General features: G+C 42.1%; 1 protein-coding gene across 1 annotated transcript; it reads left to right on the top strand.

The window, feature by feature from the left end:
* Positions 1-14478: 14478 nt before the first annotated feature.
* LOC134368686 (probable ATP-dependent RNA helicase DDX53) lies at positions 14479-16299 on the top strand (the record flags this gene model as incomplete). Its single annotated transcript, XM_063085099.1, has 1 exon — positions 14479-16299. A coding segment is annotated over exon 1 (1542 nt), but the record flags the coding sequence as incomplete, so codon positions are not given.
* Between the last annotated feature and the right edge of the window lie 211 nt (positions 16300-16510).

Raw genomic sequence — 16510 nt, 5'->3', positions numbered from 1 at the left:
TTTTGTATTTCTGGTGTCTTTTTTTTGGTGTTTATTCATTGTGGCAGGGGGTTTCACAGTCCACCGGTTTGAGACTAATGACTAACTAGGATTTTGCTGTGATTGCCAATTTGGTATGGCTCCCTCCGTGACTGCTCAGTTGGCCTCTAGTGCCTTGTGTGTGTGGTTGCCTCGGGTCTTGGGCTTTTCCGGGGAGCCACCTTTCTGGTCAGCTTGGACTCTGCTGGGCTGGTGGATCATGTAACACAGGGTGTGTGATCTCTGTTCAGCTTTCACTTCCTGTGCAGGACTTCACCCTGTTCCATGTGCTCTGGCCCAGGCTGTTAGATCGTGCAGTGGCGACCCCACCGGGTATGTGGTTTCTGTCGAGTCTCCGCCTCCCTGGCCGCACGTCTCCCCGCTCTGTGCGCACTGTGCTGGGCTGGGGCGTGTCTTCTGCAACCCTCGTCTGTTAGCTGGGCCTTCAAGACCCTGCTCGGCACCGCCTCGCCCAGGAAGTGTACCAGGTTTCTGCTAGGCACAGACGACCGGTCTCTCTGGGTGCCTTTGTAGCATTGTGTAGATCTTTCTCGGGTCTTGTTCACCTTTGTATCCCCCCCGGTATAAACCGAGTCTAGCGCCCGCCTGCAGCCTGCTCTCTGGCAGGTTCAAGCGGACCTGGGAACTCTCCTACCACACTATTCCCAACCAGAAATTCATTAGGCATTTTTCCAAACTGGTGGCCGCAGAGATGGTATCTCCCTCCCAGTAACAGGAAGTTTACCGGGCGCCGGAGTCCAGGGTGTGGTGGAGTGACAGTCGGTCCGCCTGTACTTCCTTGCTCTCCCAACACTGGCCGGGGACGCCCCACGGCACCAGCCCCGCCAGAGAACCGCGGAGGGAGAGGGAGAGGAGGCCGGCCCGCAGGCTCCGGTAAGCCCCGCGCCAGGCCAAGCAAGTGGGAGGGCTCAGTGATGGCCGAGCTGGGCGGAGCTGCCCGCACCTGGGAAAATGGAGGCAGCACCGGGGGCGGTGTGTGGCCTGGTGATGCAGGCGGGAGCCGCGTGGGCATCCACCCCCCGAACAGATCTGTGCCAGGGATCACTCACAGTGCTGTGCCAGGTCGAGCGCTCACTCTGTCTCTGGTTTGCCGTCTTCCGTGTTCTCGGCTGCTGCCGCCTCGGGCTGTTCAGTCGCGGCGCGGCTCGGGCGCTCCCAGGAATCTTCTTTAATGCCGGCCTGAAACCTCGAATCCTGAATAGGGCTGTTGGCCGTCTTCAGCGCGGCCCCGGCCTCCGGGGTCCTGTCTGCATCCACAGCAGCCCTGGCGCCGTGTTCCCTGTTTCGAGACTCGCTTTTGCAGCTAAGAAACAGTTCTATTCCTGCTCCACACTTCAAAGCTGTTGCCTATAAATGAGGCAGCCTCTCCTGCCGGGGGCAAAGTGGCGTTCAGCCCCCATGACCGGCCAGCAGCTGCAGTCCTCCCTTAAGAGATGGCAAGAGAAAGGTCCACAAGTTTCCTGGCTGCCTGAGGCCAAGTGGCCGCCTTTTCCACCTCAGCTACTCCACGCCAGCCGCCGCAGCCGCCGCCATCTTGAAACCCCCTGGGTTTATTTCTTCCCTCCAGATTTTCAAATTTGTTGGCACATATTTGTTTATGACAATCTCTAACTCTTCTCTGTATTTCCGTGGTATTGGTCATAATGTCTCATTTTTCATTTCTGATTTTTGGTATTTGGATCTCCTCTCTTCTTTTTTTAGTTAGTCTGGCCAATGACTTGTCTATTCTGTGTTTCTTTTCAAAAAAACACAACCTTTTGTTTCGTTGATTTTTTTGTACCATTCTTTTGGTCTCTATTTCATTTAGTTCTTCTCTGATTTTAATTACTTGTTTCTGTCGACTGCTTTTGGGATTAGATTGTTCTTGTTTTTCTAGTTCTTTGACATTTAAAGTTAGGTTGTTTATTTCTATTCTTTTGAATCAAGCACTTATTGCAATAAACTTCCCTCTTAGTACTGCTTTTGCAGTTTCCCATAGGTTTGGGTAAGTTGTGCTTGTGTTTTCATTTGTTTCAAGAATTTGTTTTGATTTCCTGCTTTATTTCTTCTTTGACTCATTGGTCATTCAAGAGCATGTTGTTTCATTTCTATAAGTTTGTATAGTTTCCAAAGTTTTGTTTGTTGGTAATTTCTAATTTTATTCTCATATATATACATATATTCACCATATATCAAAATCAACTCAAAATGGATTAAAGACTTAAGTATTAGACCTGAAACCATAAAACTCCTAAAATAAGACAGAGAGGAAACACTTGAGGATGTAGGTCTGGACAAAGACTTTGTGAAAAAGATCTCAAAAGTACAAGCAACCAAAGAAAAGATAAACAAATGGGTTTATATCAAACTAAAAAACTCCTCCTGTACAGCAAAGGAAACAATCAACAGAGTGAAATCACAACCTACAGAATGGGAGAAAATATTTCCAAATTATACATCTGACAAAGGATTAATATCCAGAATATACGAGGAACTCAACAGTATACAAGAACTTAACAGTAAAACAAACAAACAAAAAAATCCAATTAAAATATGGGCAAAGGAGCTGAATAGGCATTTCTCAAAGGAAGACATACAAATGGCCAACAGGTACATGAAAAAATGCTCAACATCACTGAAATGTAAATCAAAATCACATTGAGATATCCTTTCACCCCAGTTAGGCAGGCTATTATCAAAATGACAGAGAATACCAAATGTCGGCTAGGATATGGAGAAAGCGGAATGCCCCTACAGTGCTGGTGGAACTGTAAATTAGTACAGCCACTATGGAAAACAGTATGGAGGTTTCTCAAACAGCTACAGATAAAACTATCCTATGATCCAGCAATGCCACTACTGAGTGTATACCCAAAAGAATGGAAATCATCATGTCAAAGGGATGCCTGCTCTCCCTTGTTCATCGCAGCTCTATTTATAATAGACAAGATATGGAACCAACCTAAATGTCCATCAGCGGATGACTGGATGGGAAAATGGGGTATACACAATAGAATACTACTCAGCCATAAAAAAGAATGAAATTTTGCCATTCACAGCAACATGAATGAGCTTAAAGAAAAATGTTAAGTGAAATGAGACAGGCACAGAAAGAGAAATACTGCAAGTCCTTACTCATAAGCTGGAGGGAGGGTGGGAGGAGAGAAGGCAGGAAGGCTTCCCTGAACTTTCCCCCAAGGCCACATTGGGTTTTCTTTCCCCTGAAAGTTTAACATCCTTCTATCTCTCATCTCATACCTCCTCTAGTGACAGATCAGACCTAACTCCCTTATAGGCCTTTACCTCAAGTTTCCATCCACCCAGACCTCCCTCCAGCCTGTAACCATGAGTAACAACTCATAGCACCCTGACTTGTGTTTGCTAATTGTCTTAGTCTGTTCAAGCTGCTATAAGAAAACACCACAGACTAGGTTGCTTATAAACAGTAGAAATGTATTTCTCACAGCTCTGGAGACTGGGAAGTCCAAGATCAAATCACCAGCAGACTCAGTGTTTGGTGAGGGCCTGCTTCTTGGTTCACAGCAGTCTTTTCACTGTAGCCTCACATGGCAGAAAGGGCAAGGCGTCTCTCTTGAGCCTCTTTTATAAGGGCATTAATCCCATTCATGAGGGCTCTGCCCTCATGACCTAATCACCTCCCAAAGGCCCCACCTCCTCATACCATCATCTTGGAGGTTAGGGTTTCACCATATGAAATTTGGGGGGACACAAACATTCAGACCATACTAATGTTCTAGATCAATGCTTATAAGTACTTAGGTTTCATATACCAGTAACATTTCAAAGCCTAAACTTGCCACTGGCACTAGTTTTACACTCTTTCTTGCCCTAGGAAAAATCTTTTAAAATTACTTGTTATCTTCATTCCATTTTTAAAAGGATATTTTACAAAAAATAAAAGGCCATAATGTTAAAATAAAATAAAAAATTTAAATTGAATGAATTTATATTTGTGAGAAAAAAAAATTATCCTTTGTTTTTCATTTTGATGTGGACCAGAGGAAATTCTATTGGGGAAATCCTTGGACAGGCATTTGGTGACCTCCGTAGTTGTCTCTCAACACCTTTGATTCCTATACCATGGATAATTGACACTGGGAGAGTTCCTACTACGAACCAACTTCTGTATCTTTATATGTGTCTCTATGTGTGTATGGGATAGCTATTAGCATGCTATTCTACAGATAGCAAAACTAAGGCATAATAAGTTTGGAACTTGCTCAAGGACTCACAGAAAATAAGTGGTGGAAGTGAGATTTGAACCCAGTTATTTAGGCTCCAGTGTTCTTGACTGCTATCCCACACCGCTGCAACTTCTTTCAACTCTATGGTATGAGTATGGTTCTATGCACAAAATAAACACACCAGTATGTGCAATGATCATGGTAGTTTTTGCCATAATATATCACATCTTCTGAACAGAGTAATGGCCCGACATATGAAGAGTCTTCAAAAGGTTCATGAAAAGATTCATATTATCTTTTATATTTTAATTCTATTTTCCTATCAACTTTTTGAAGTACACTCACATATCATCCCAAGAAGACTATTTCTGAAAAGGGTATTTATAAATTGTAAAGTGCTGTATGGATGTAAAATCTGCTATAATTAGTATAATTATCAACACCAACTAGAATTAAAAAAGTCAAGTTTTTCTTAGGTCATCAAAGAAGGTTTATTAAATAAAACACTATTTCTAAGGGAATCCCATCTACAATATTTTAGGCCAGCAGAATTAACTAATTTATAGGAGAGTTTGTGGAAATTAGAGTTATTGAAAATTAGCCCAATTCACTGCCTGCAGTATTTTACTACCTTGCTGTTGCCTACAAGGTCCTAGGAACCACACTAAACAAAACGTTGGGTTGTCTTAAACACATTCTTGTCATTCCTTACATCACCTTTCTTCTTACCTTGAGACAAACTTTACCTAACCTTTACCAGAAACTCAATCCCTTCATTCTTTGTCTCTCTGCCCAACAAGAACCTCTTAGCCAGTTACTTCACTCGAAAGCATCTGACAACATCGCACTTTTGTGTTTTTTCAAGAGCATGGTAATAAAGTACCATGATAAGCCACAGGGGTTTATATTGAGTGGGAACATTTCAGACACAAGGGACAAAACTACTGTAGAGATACTTGAAGAAAAGAATGTTATACTGGTGGCCCTTAATTAGATAACAACCAATTTTTCCAACTGATAAGGTCCATCATAGGTGGTAATGAATGACACTGAAGGCACAATCCCTCTCTGTACTTGCGATACCCATAAAAGTCTCCTATCAGTTCTGTATGATCCCAGTAATTCACCACAATGGATTTCACCTTAAAGTGCACTGCTCTCTACTTAAATTTTACAGCTACCCCTCTCCCAATAACATGACCTTCCTTCACTTCACTTTCAAGGCTTCTTCTATTCTTCCATATCACTCACATAAAACAACAGTAAAAGCTAGTCACCTTATAGCAAAGGAATACAAGCCCCTGTCCACAAGTCAAGGAATGGTTCTGGGTTTATATCTCAACATAAATGCATTATTGAAAAACTGATGGTATAAATTCACTAGTTTAGTTAATAGTAACACACTAATAGTGATTTCCTATATTTGACAAATAGATCACGGTAATGTGAGATGATAAGATTAGAAGAAACAAACAGGTTGAGGGGTATATGGGAACCCCCCTATACTATCTGTGTGACTGTTCTGTAAATTTGAAAGTAATCCAAAGAATAAGTTTATTCTAAAAATTGATGAGGAGGTCCATTGGCCAATTCCTTTGGGAAACTTTCAGTTAAGAAATTAATTATCTCGGTTTCAAGATGGCGGCGGCTGCGGCGGCTGGCGCGGAGTAGCTGAGGTGGAAAAGGTGGCCACTGGGCCTCAGGCAGCCGGGAAACTTGTGGACCTTCCTCTGGCCATCTCTTAAGCGAGGACTGCTGCTGCTGGCCGGTCGTGGGGGCTCAACGCCACTTTGCCCCCGGCAGGAGAGGCTGCCTCATTTACCGGCAACAGCTTTGAAGTGTGGAGCAGGAAAAGAACTGATTCTTAGCTGCAAAAGCGAGTCTTGAAACAGGGAACACGGCGCCAGGGCTGCTGTGGATGCAGCCAGGATCCCGGAGGCTGGGGCCGCACTGAAGGCGGCCAGCTGCCCTATTCAGGATTCGAGGTTTCAGGCCGGCAATAAAGAAGATTCCTGGGAGCGCCCGAGCGGCGCCGCGACTGAACAGCCCGAGGCGGCAGCGCCGAGAACACGGAAGGCAACAAACCAGAGACAGAGCGAGCGCCCGACCTGGCACAGCACTGTGAGTGATCCCTGGCACAGCTCTGTGAGTGATCCCTGCCCACCCGGCTCCCGCCTGCACCACCAGGCCACTCACTGCCCCAGTGCTGCCTCCATTTTCCCAGGTGCGGGCAGCTCCGCCCTGATCGGCCATCACTGAGCCCATTTGCTTGGCCTGGCGCGGGGCTTTCTGGATCCTGCAGGCCGACCTCCTCTCCCACTCCCTCCGCGGTTCTCTGGCAGGGCTGGGGGTGTGGGGCCTCCCGACCAGTTTTGGGAGGGCTAGGAAGTACGGGCGGGCCGACTGTCACTCCACCACACCCTGGACTCCGGCCCCGGTAAACTTCCTGTTACTGGGAGGCAGATACCATCTCTGCGACCACCAGTTTGGAAAAAAGCCTAACGAATTTCTGGTTGGGAATAGTGTGGTAGGAGAGTTCCCAGGTCCGCTAGAACCTGCCGGAGAGCAGGCTGCAGGCGGGCACTAGACTCGGTTTATACTGGGGGGATACAAAGGTGAACAAGACCCGAGAAAGATCTACACAGTGCTACAAAGGCACCCAGAGAGACCGGTCGTCTGTGCCTAGCAGAAACCTGGTAGACTTCCTGGGCGAGGCGGTGCTGAGCAGGGTCTTGAAGGCCCAGCTGATAGACGAGGGGTGCAGAAGACACACCCCAGCCCAGCACAGTGTGCACAGAGGGGGGAGACGTGCGGCCAGGGAGGCGGAGACTCGACAGAAACCACACACCCGGTGGGGTCGCCACTGCACGATCTAACAGCCTGGGCCAGAGCACACGGAACGGGGAGAAGTCCTGTACAGAAAGTGAAAGCTCAACAGAGATCACACACCCTGTGGTGCGTGATCCACCAGCCCAGCAGAGTACAAGCTGACCAGAAAGGTGGATCCCCGGAGAAGCCCAAGACCCGAGGCAACCACACACACAAGACACTAGAGGCCAACTGAGCAGTCACGGCGGGAGCCATACCAAATTGGCAACCACAGCAACATCCTAGTTAGTCATTAGTCTCAAACCGGTGGACTGTGAAACCCCCCGCCACAATGAATAAACACCAAAAAAAAGACACCAGAAATACAAAAAATCAAGAAAGTACACCACCAAAAGTTAATAAATCTCATACTCTAGATCCTATAGAACAAGAAGCCCTTGAAATAACTGACAAGGAATTTCGAGTGATAATTCTAAGGAAACTGAATGAGATACAAGAAAACTCAGCTAGACATCATGATGAAATGAGGAAAAGTATACAGGATCTGAAAGAGGAAATATACAAGGAAATCAATGTCCTGAAAAAAAATGTAGCAGAACTTGCTGAACTGAAGAAGTTATTCAGCGAAATAAAAAACACAACGGAGAGTTTAACCAGCAGGCTTGTCGAAGTTGAAGAGAGAACCTCTGAACTTGAAGATGGGCTGTTTGAAATAACACAAGCAGACAAAAAGAAAGAAAAAAGAATCAAGGACATGGAAGAAAATCTGAGAGAGATATCAGACAACCTCAAGCGCTCAAATATCCGAGTCATGGGTATTCCAGAAGGGGAGGAAAATGGAGATTCCATTGAAAACATATTCAACAAAATAGTGGCAGAAAACTTCCCAGGTATAGGAAAAATCACAGATCTTCAGATCCAGGAAGCTCAACGATCTCCAAATGTATTCAACCCAAAAAGGCCTTCTCCAAGACATGTCATAGTCAAATTGGCAAAACTCAGAGACAAAGAGAGAATCTTAAAAGCTGCAAGAGAGAAGCGTCAAATCACCTATAAGGGAGCCCCAATCAGGTTAACATCAGACTTTTCATCACAAACCCTAAAAGCTAGAAAGGAATGGGATGATATTTTCAAAATACTAAAAGACAAAGATTGCCAGCCAAGAATACTCTACCCTGCAAGGCTATCCTTCCGAAATGAGGGGCAAATAGTATATTTCTCAGACAAACAAAAACTGCGGGAGTTCACTACCACAAGACCACCCTTACAAGAAATCCTCAAGGGAGTACTGGGTTTGGTTCCTGAAAAATAACTACCACTGCCATAAAAACCTAAGAAAAATCTAAACCCGCTAGTACAATAAAAATGGCATTCATGAAGAGAAAACAAGCTAACAAAAACACTATCTACAACCTAAGGAACCAACAAACAAAGAAACCAAACAGTAAATCAGAAAGCAAGGAACAAAAGACACCTAAGACAACCAAACAACCAATAAAATGCTAGGAATAAATCAACACCTTTCAATAACAACTCTTAATGTTAAAGGCTTAAATTCCCCAATTAAAAGACACAGACTGGCTGACTGGATCAAAAAGCAGGACCCAACTATATGCTGCCTACAAGAGACCCACCTCACCCATAAAGATTCACACAGACTAAGAGTGAAAGGATGGAAAAAGATTTACCATGCAAACAGAAAAGAAAAACGAGCTGGAGTGGCTATTCTTATATCTGACAAAATAGACTTTAAACTAAAAACCATAAAAAGAGACAATGAGGGACACTACTTAATGATAAAAGGACTGATCCATCAAGAAGACATAACAATCATAAATATGTACGCACCCAATGTTGGAGCAGCCAGATTTATAAAACAAACTCTATTAGACCTAAAGAAGGTAATAGACACTAATACCATAATAGCAGGGGACCTGAACACTCCACTGTCAATATTAGACAGATCATCTAGGCAAAGAATCAGTAGAGAAACACAAGATCTAAACAAGACTCTAGACCAATTGGAATTGGCAGATATCTACAGAACATTCCACCCAACAACCTCAGAATATTCATTCTTCTCATCAGCACATGGATCATTCTCCAGGATAGATCACATATTAGGTCACAAATCAAGTCTCAATAAATTCAAAAAAATTGGAATTATCCCATGTATCTTCTCAGACCACAATGGATTAAAACTAGAAATTAATAACAAACAAAACTCTGGAAATTATACAAACACATGGAAATTAAACAGCATTCTACTTAATGACATATGGGTCCAAGAAGAAATCAAGCAGGAAATCAAAAAGTTTATTGAAACTAATGAAAACAATGATACATCATACCAAAACCTGTGGGATACTGCAAAAGCAGTATTGAGGGGAAAATTTATTGCATTAAATGCTCACTTCAGAAGAATGGAAAGATGGCAAGTGAACAACCTAACACTTCACCTTAAAGAACTAGAAAAACAAGAACAATCCAATCCTAAAGTTAGCAGACGGAAAGAAATCATTAAGATCAGAGCAGAACTGAATGAAATTGAAAACCAAAAAACAATTCAAAAGATCAACGAATCAAAAAGTTGGTTTTTTGAAAAGATAAATAAAATTGACAAACCATTAGCATGGCTAACAAAAAAAAGAAGAGAGAAGACTCAAATAACAAAAATTAGAAATGAAAAAGGCGATATTACAACTGATTCATCTGAAATACAAGGAATCATTCGAGACTACTATAAACAACTATACGCCAACAAATTTGAAAATCTGGAGGAAATGGATAAATTTCTGGACACACACAAGCTCCCAAAACTGAACCGTGAAGACGTAGAAAATTTGAACAGACCAATAACAATAAAGGAGATTGAAGCTGTTATCAGAAGGCTCCCAACAAAGAAAAGCCCAGGACCAGATGGATTCACAGCAGAATTTTACCAAACATTCAAAGAGGAATTGACACCGATTCTTTACAAACTATTCCAAAAGATTGAAACGGACGCAAATCTCCCAAACTCATTCTATGAAGCAAACATCATCCTGATACCAAAACCAGGTAAAGATATAACCAAAAAAGAAAACTACAGGCCGATATCCTTGATGAATATAGATGCAAAAATCCTCACTAAAATACTAGCAAACAGAATACAGCAACACATACGAAAAATTATTCATCACGATCAAGTGGGATTCATCCCAGGGATGCAAGGTTGGTTCAACATACGCAAATCAATAAATGTGATACACCATATTAATAAACTCAAACACAAGGACCATATGATCATCTCTATAGATGCTGAAAAAGCATTTGATAAAGTTCAGCACTCATTCATGACAAAGACCCTCTATAAGTTAGGTATAGAGGGAAAGTATCTCAACATAATTAAAGCCATATATGCCAAACCCACTGCCAATATCATCCTGAATGGGGAAAAGCTGAAAGCTTTTCCTTTAAGAACAGGCACTAGACAAGGATGCCCACTCTCACCACTTCTATTCAACATAGTGTTGGAAGTACTAGCCAGAGCAATCAGAGAAGAGAAGGAAATAAAGGGCATCCAGATTGGAAAAGATGAAGTCAAACTGTCCCTGTTTGCAGATGACATGATCCTATATATCGGACAGCCTAAAACCTCTACAAAAAAACTGTTGGAATTGATAAATGATTTCAGCACAGTAGCAGGATACAAAATCAACACACAAAAATCAGTAGCATTTCTTTTCTCCAATAGTGAACATGCAGAAGGAGAAATCAAGAAAGCCTGCCCATTTACAATAGCCACCAAAAAAATAAAATACTTAGGAATTGAGTTAACCAAGGATGTGAAAAATCTCTATAATGAGAACTACAAACCACTGCTGAGAGAAATTAGAGAGGATACAAGAAGATGGAAAGATATTCCATGCTCTTGGATTGGAAGAATCAACATAGTGAAAATGTCCATACTACCCAAAGTGATATACAAATTCAATGCAATCCCCATCAAAATTCCAAAGACATTTTTCTCAGAAATGGAAAAAACTATTCAGACATTTATATGGAACAATAAAAGACCACGAATAGCCAAAGCAATGCTCAGCAAAAAAAATAAAGTTGGAGGCATAACACTACCTGACTTTAAGCTATACTACAAAGCTATAATAACCAAAACAGTATGGTACTGGCATAAAAACAGACACACTGACCAATGGAATAGAATAGAGAATCCAGAAATCAACCCACACACTTACTGCCATCTGATCTTTGACAAAGGCACCAAGCCTATTCAGTGGCGAAGGGACTGCCTCTTCAGCAAGTGGTGCTGGGATAACTGGATATCGATATGCAGGAGAATGAAACTAGATCCATACCTCTCACCGTATACTAAAATCAACTCAAAATGGATTAAGGATTTAAATATACACCCTGAGACAATAAAACTTCTTAAAGAAAACATAGGAGAAACACTTCAGGAAATAGGACTGGGCACAGACTTCATGAATACGACCCCAAAAGCACGGGCAACCAAAGGAAAAATAAACAAATGGGATTATATCAAACTAAAAAGCTTCTGCACAGCAAAAGAAACAATTAAAAGAGTTAAAAGACAACCAACAGAGTGGGAGAAAATATTTGCAAAATATACATCTGACAAAGGATTAATATCCAGAATATATAAGGAACTCAAACAACTTTACAAGAAGAAAACAAGCAACCCAATTAAAAAATGGGCAAAAGAGCTAAGTAGGCATTTCTCTAAGGAAGATATCCAAATGGCCAACAGACATATGAAAAAATGCTCAACATCACTCAGCATCCGGGAAATGCAAATCAAAACCACATTGAGATACCATCTAACCCCAGTTAGGATGGCTAAAATCCAAAAGACTGTGAACGATAAATGCTGGCGAGGCTGCGGAGAAAAAGGAACTCTCATACATTGTTGGTGGGACTGCAAAATGGTGCAGCCTCTATGGAAAATGGTATGGAGGTTCCTTAAACAATTGCAAATAGATCTACCATACGACCCAGCCATCCCACTGTTGGGAATATACCCAGAGGAATGGAAATCATCAAGTCGAAGGTATACCTGTTCCCCAATGTTCATCGCAGCACTCTTTACAATAGCCAAGAGTTGGAACCAGCCCAAATGCCCATCATCAGATGAGTGGATGCGGAAAATGTGGTACATCTACACAATGGAATACTACTCAGCTATAAAAACGAATGAAATACTGCCATTTGCAACAACATGGATGGACCTTGAGAGAATTATATTAAGTGAAACAAGTCAGGCACAGAAAGAGAAATACCACATGTTCTCACTTATTGGAGGGAGCTAAAAATTAATATATAAATTCACACACACACATACACACACACACACAAACCGGGGGGGGGAAGAAGATATAACAACCACATTTATTTGAAGTTGATACAACAAGCAAACAGAAAGGACATTGTCGGGGGGGAGGGGGGGAGGGAGAAAGGAGGGAGGTTTTGGTGATGGGAAGCAATAATCAGCTACAATGTATATCGACAAAATAAAATTTAAAAAAAAAAAAAAAAAAAAAAAAAAAGAAATTAATTATCTCAATGCTTGTAATTATCAGAGCTTTGGGACTATCTATTAAGCATGGTAACTTTATCAGAGGGAATGTATGGTGCTGCATTTTCCAAACATATTTGGACAGAACCCTTTTTTCTTTCTTCAAAAAGTTTCTTTCCAGAAAAGTGCTGACATAGAGAAAGTTTTTCCCAACGTGTTACAGACTCTTATCTTATACTGGACCATGTTCAAATTTTAATCAGCATCTTTGTCTGAAGAGAGAAAGAAGCCATGAACATTAAATTGGCAGAAGATTTGAAACTAGGGATAATATGATGGATGAGAAAATAATCACTAAAATTAAACTAAATAGGCTACGTCAATTGACCAAACTTAATGGGATGAATATAAAAGGATAAACATAGAGTTTACTTTTAGTTAAACAAATTAAAAACAAAAAATCAACAGAGTAAGTTCAGGATGAAGAAGAACGGACTTAAGTGCCCATTATGTTACTACGAACAGCTTTGTGTCTCAGGAGATCTTAGGTCAAATTAGTAGAACTGCCATGCTCGGTGAAGAGGCCCTAAAAGTACTTTTATGGTAAGGCCATTTCTGCAGATCTTTTTTTTTTTTTTTTTTTTAAGATCTATGTGCTGCATAAGAAAAGGTCCTCATTGAGACATTTCCAAAGCAGAGGGAACAGGATGATGTGGATCTGGGAAACTATGTCATAGCAAGAAATGTTGAAGAAACTCAAATGTTACCCTGATGAACAAACATCCTAACGGGATTTGACAGTGGTCCTTACATACACAGGGATACAAGGAGAATGAAATCTATTCTGTGTAACTTCAGAAGTCAGAAGAAGGATCTAAGGAAGCAAGTGGAAGCACATCATCTCTGTGACCATTAAACAGCCTCACAAAAGAATGAACATCCTTGAAATGAAGTGAGCTTCCTGCCTCTGGGATTGTTCAAATAGAAGCTGGATGCCCAGCTGTCCAGATTGCTGCCAGGTTGTCTTCTGCATTATACCTGATAAATGACTTCTACAGAACCTTCTAGTGCTAAGATCTCAGAATATATGAAACCACAGGGAAAGGGAAAAAATTAAGAGGCACCGAGAAGAATGACAAACCGCTGAAAACACCCCCAAAGGTCCCTCAGGCCGCACTCTGCCTCTCTTCTAACCATCATCCCTGTGATAATATCTGGAAACTGCCTGGACAAGTGCTGGGGTTTAGCTGAAAAATCAGAGGCAAAATGCCATCCCTGAGTATGTACCTGAGAGACCATTGATGGTATAATTTAATTTACACTAGAGGGCAGGGGAGTGATGAATTCCTCTAGACCAAGTATTGTTGATACTCCAAAAGAAATTTACCAAAACAAATAAACACATAAACACACAAGTATACAAACAAATAAGTTAATTTTTTAGAACTCTATTTTTTTCTCCTATGGAAATAATGGGCCTATAAAAAGTTCAATGTGTACAAATTTAAGGCCTGCTTCAAGGTTGCCCCCAAGCTGAGCCAGAACTATCATGACGAGAGTGAGAGCGAGCTGGACACTCAGGTCACAAAAGTTAGGAAGGCGCTCTCTCAGGGTCCTGTAATTGCTGGCAGGGTCAGCCCCTGAGAGGGAGTGCCTCTTTAAATGTACATCACAGCCACCTGCTTACATCACACTAGTCCCGGCCCCGTGATTGGTCAGGCATTCAACGCCCCTCCCCTCTGCAGCCTCAAACACTGGTTGCTTAGGTAACAGCCGCTTCAAAGCCTGCAGAGTGGGAGGCGGCAGACCAGACCTTCTCGCATCTCCTGACCGTATGTAGGCCAGAAGCTGGCACCGACACTACCTCTACCCTACAATGTCCCGGTCCCGGACTGGAAGAGGGCAGAGCGTAGTCCAGGAGCTCCTGGGGCCAGCTGCGATGACAGAGGTGGCAGAGGCAGCAGTTGGAATGGCCCCTCAGGCGGTTTGGGTCCTAGAGCCGCAGGCTCCCATGAACCACCACTCTGCTTTAGACTGGAGAACCACCTGGTTGGCTCAGTCATTGGTCGTGGTGGGTCAAAAATAAAAGACCTACAGCGTTCGACAAACACTAAAATACAGATAAAAAAGGGGGACTGCGAAGCAGTAGTGAAAATTTTTGGCAGCAAAGATATGAAAGCAAAGGCCAAGGCAGCTATAGATACTCTTATTAAAAGACAAGAAAGGTACCGTTCAGAATCGGATGTGGATAATGCTGCGTCCCAACCTCCTGTTGGGAGAGACGTAAGCACAGTTAACGTTGTCAGAGAAGCTCCGCCATTGATGGATTTGGATCGTATTAAGGCAGAAGCCGTGGCGTGGGAAAAAAGAAAGTGGGCAGATTTACCACCAATTAAGAAAGACTTTTACACAGAATCCAAAGCTACAAGCTCCATGTCTAAAGAACAGGTAGACAAGTGGAGGAAAGAAAATTACAACGTAATGTGTGATGACTTGAAAGATGGTGAGAAGCGTCCCATCCCTAATCCAGCTTGTGAATTTGAGGACGCTTTCCGTCCGTACACAGAACTTATGAAAAGCATAACAAGGGCGGGTTTTCAAAAACCAACACCAATTCAGGCACAGGCATGGCCCATTGCCTTAAAAGGAGTAGATCTTATAGGAGTTGCCCAAACTGGCACAGGCAAAACATTGTCCTACTTAATGCCTGGGTTTATTCATCTTGATGGTCAACCGATATCTAGAGAACAAAGGAATGGACCTGGCATGCTAGTCCTCACTCCCACCAGAGAATTAGCTCTTCAGGTGGAAGCTGAATGTTCTAAATATTCATATAAAGGTCTGAAAAGTATTTGTATACATGGTGGTAGAAATAGAGAAGGACAAATTCAAGGCATTACCAAAAGTGTAGATATCATTATTGCAACTCCTGGAAGACTGAATGACCTGCAAATGAATAAGTTTGTTGACCTACGAAGCATAACCTACTTGGTCTTAGATGAGGCAGATAAAATGCTACATCTGGGGCTTGAGCACCAGATTAAGAAAATTTTGTTAGATGTGCGCCCAGATCGGCAGACTGTTATGACAAGTGCAACTTGGCCAGATTCTGTCCGTAGACTTGCACAGTCTTATTTGAAAGAGCCTATGATTGTTTATGTTGGCACTCTGGATCTAGTTGCTGTAAACACAGTGAAGCAAAATATAATCGTTACCACAGAAGCAGAAAAACGAGCTCTTATCCAAGAATTCCTAGAGAATATGTCACCAAAAGACAAAGTCATAGTGTTTGTCAACCGAAAACTTGTTGTTGATGACTTATCAAGTGATTTTGGTATCCAAGGCCTCCCTGTGCAATCACTACATGGTGACAGAGAGCTATGTGATCGAGAGGAAGCATTAGAAGACTTTAAAAGTGGAAAAGTGAAGATATTGATTACAACTGATTTAGTATCCCGAGGACTTGATGTTAACGATATCACACACGTATATAATTATGATTTCCCACAAAACATTGAAGAATATATCCACAGAGTAGGACGTACTGGACGAGCAGGAAAGACTGGAACGTCAATTTCCCTTATCACTCAAGATAATTCAAAGATTGCCAATGAATTGATTCAAATTCTGAAAAGAGCAAATCAGAGTGTCCCAGAAGATCTTGTAGCGATGGCCAAGCGATACAACTTCCATAAACAAAAAAAGGGGACACAGAAAAAAGACCAGGAAAATCTTGAGGAAAACCCAAGAAGAATTATGTTTACATTGAAAAGTTGTACCAGCTACGGGAAGATTTAAGGCATTTTGAACATACACAGTATTCAAGATACATAAGAAAGTTATTGGAAACATACTGGCAGTTTGAAGACATAACTGATTCTTAAATAACTCTAAGCTTTCAATATTGTGTATGTTCTTTAATAAA

The sequence above is a fragment of the Cynocephalus volans genome, chromosome X (genome assembly GCF_027409185.1).
Source record: "Cynocephalus volans isolate mCynVol1 chromosome X, mCynVol1.pri, whole genome shotgun sequence".
Taxonomy (NCBI): Eukaryota; Metazoa; Chordata; class Mammalia; order Dermoptera; family Cynocephalidae; genus Cynocephalus; species Cynocephalus volans.
The sequence above is the reverse complement of the archived record's forward strand: the minus strand, read 5'-3'. Positions and strand labels throughout refer to the sequence as shown.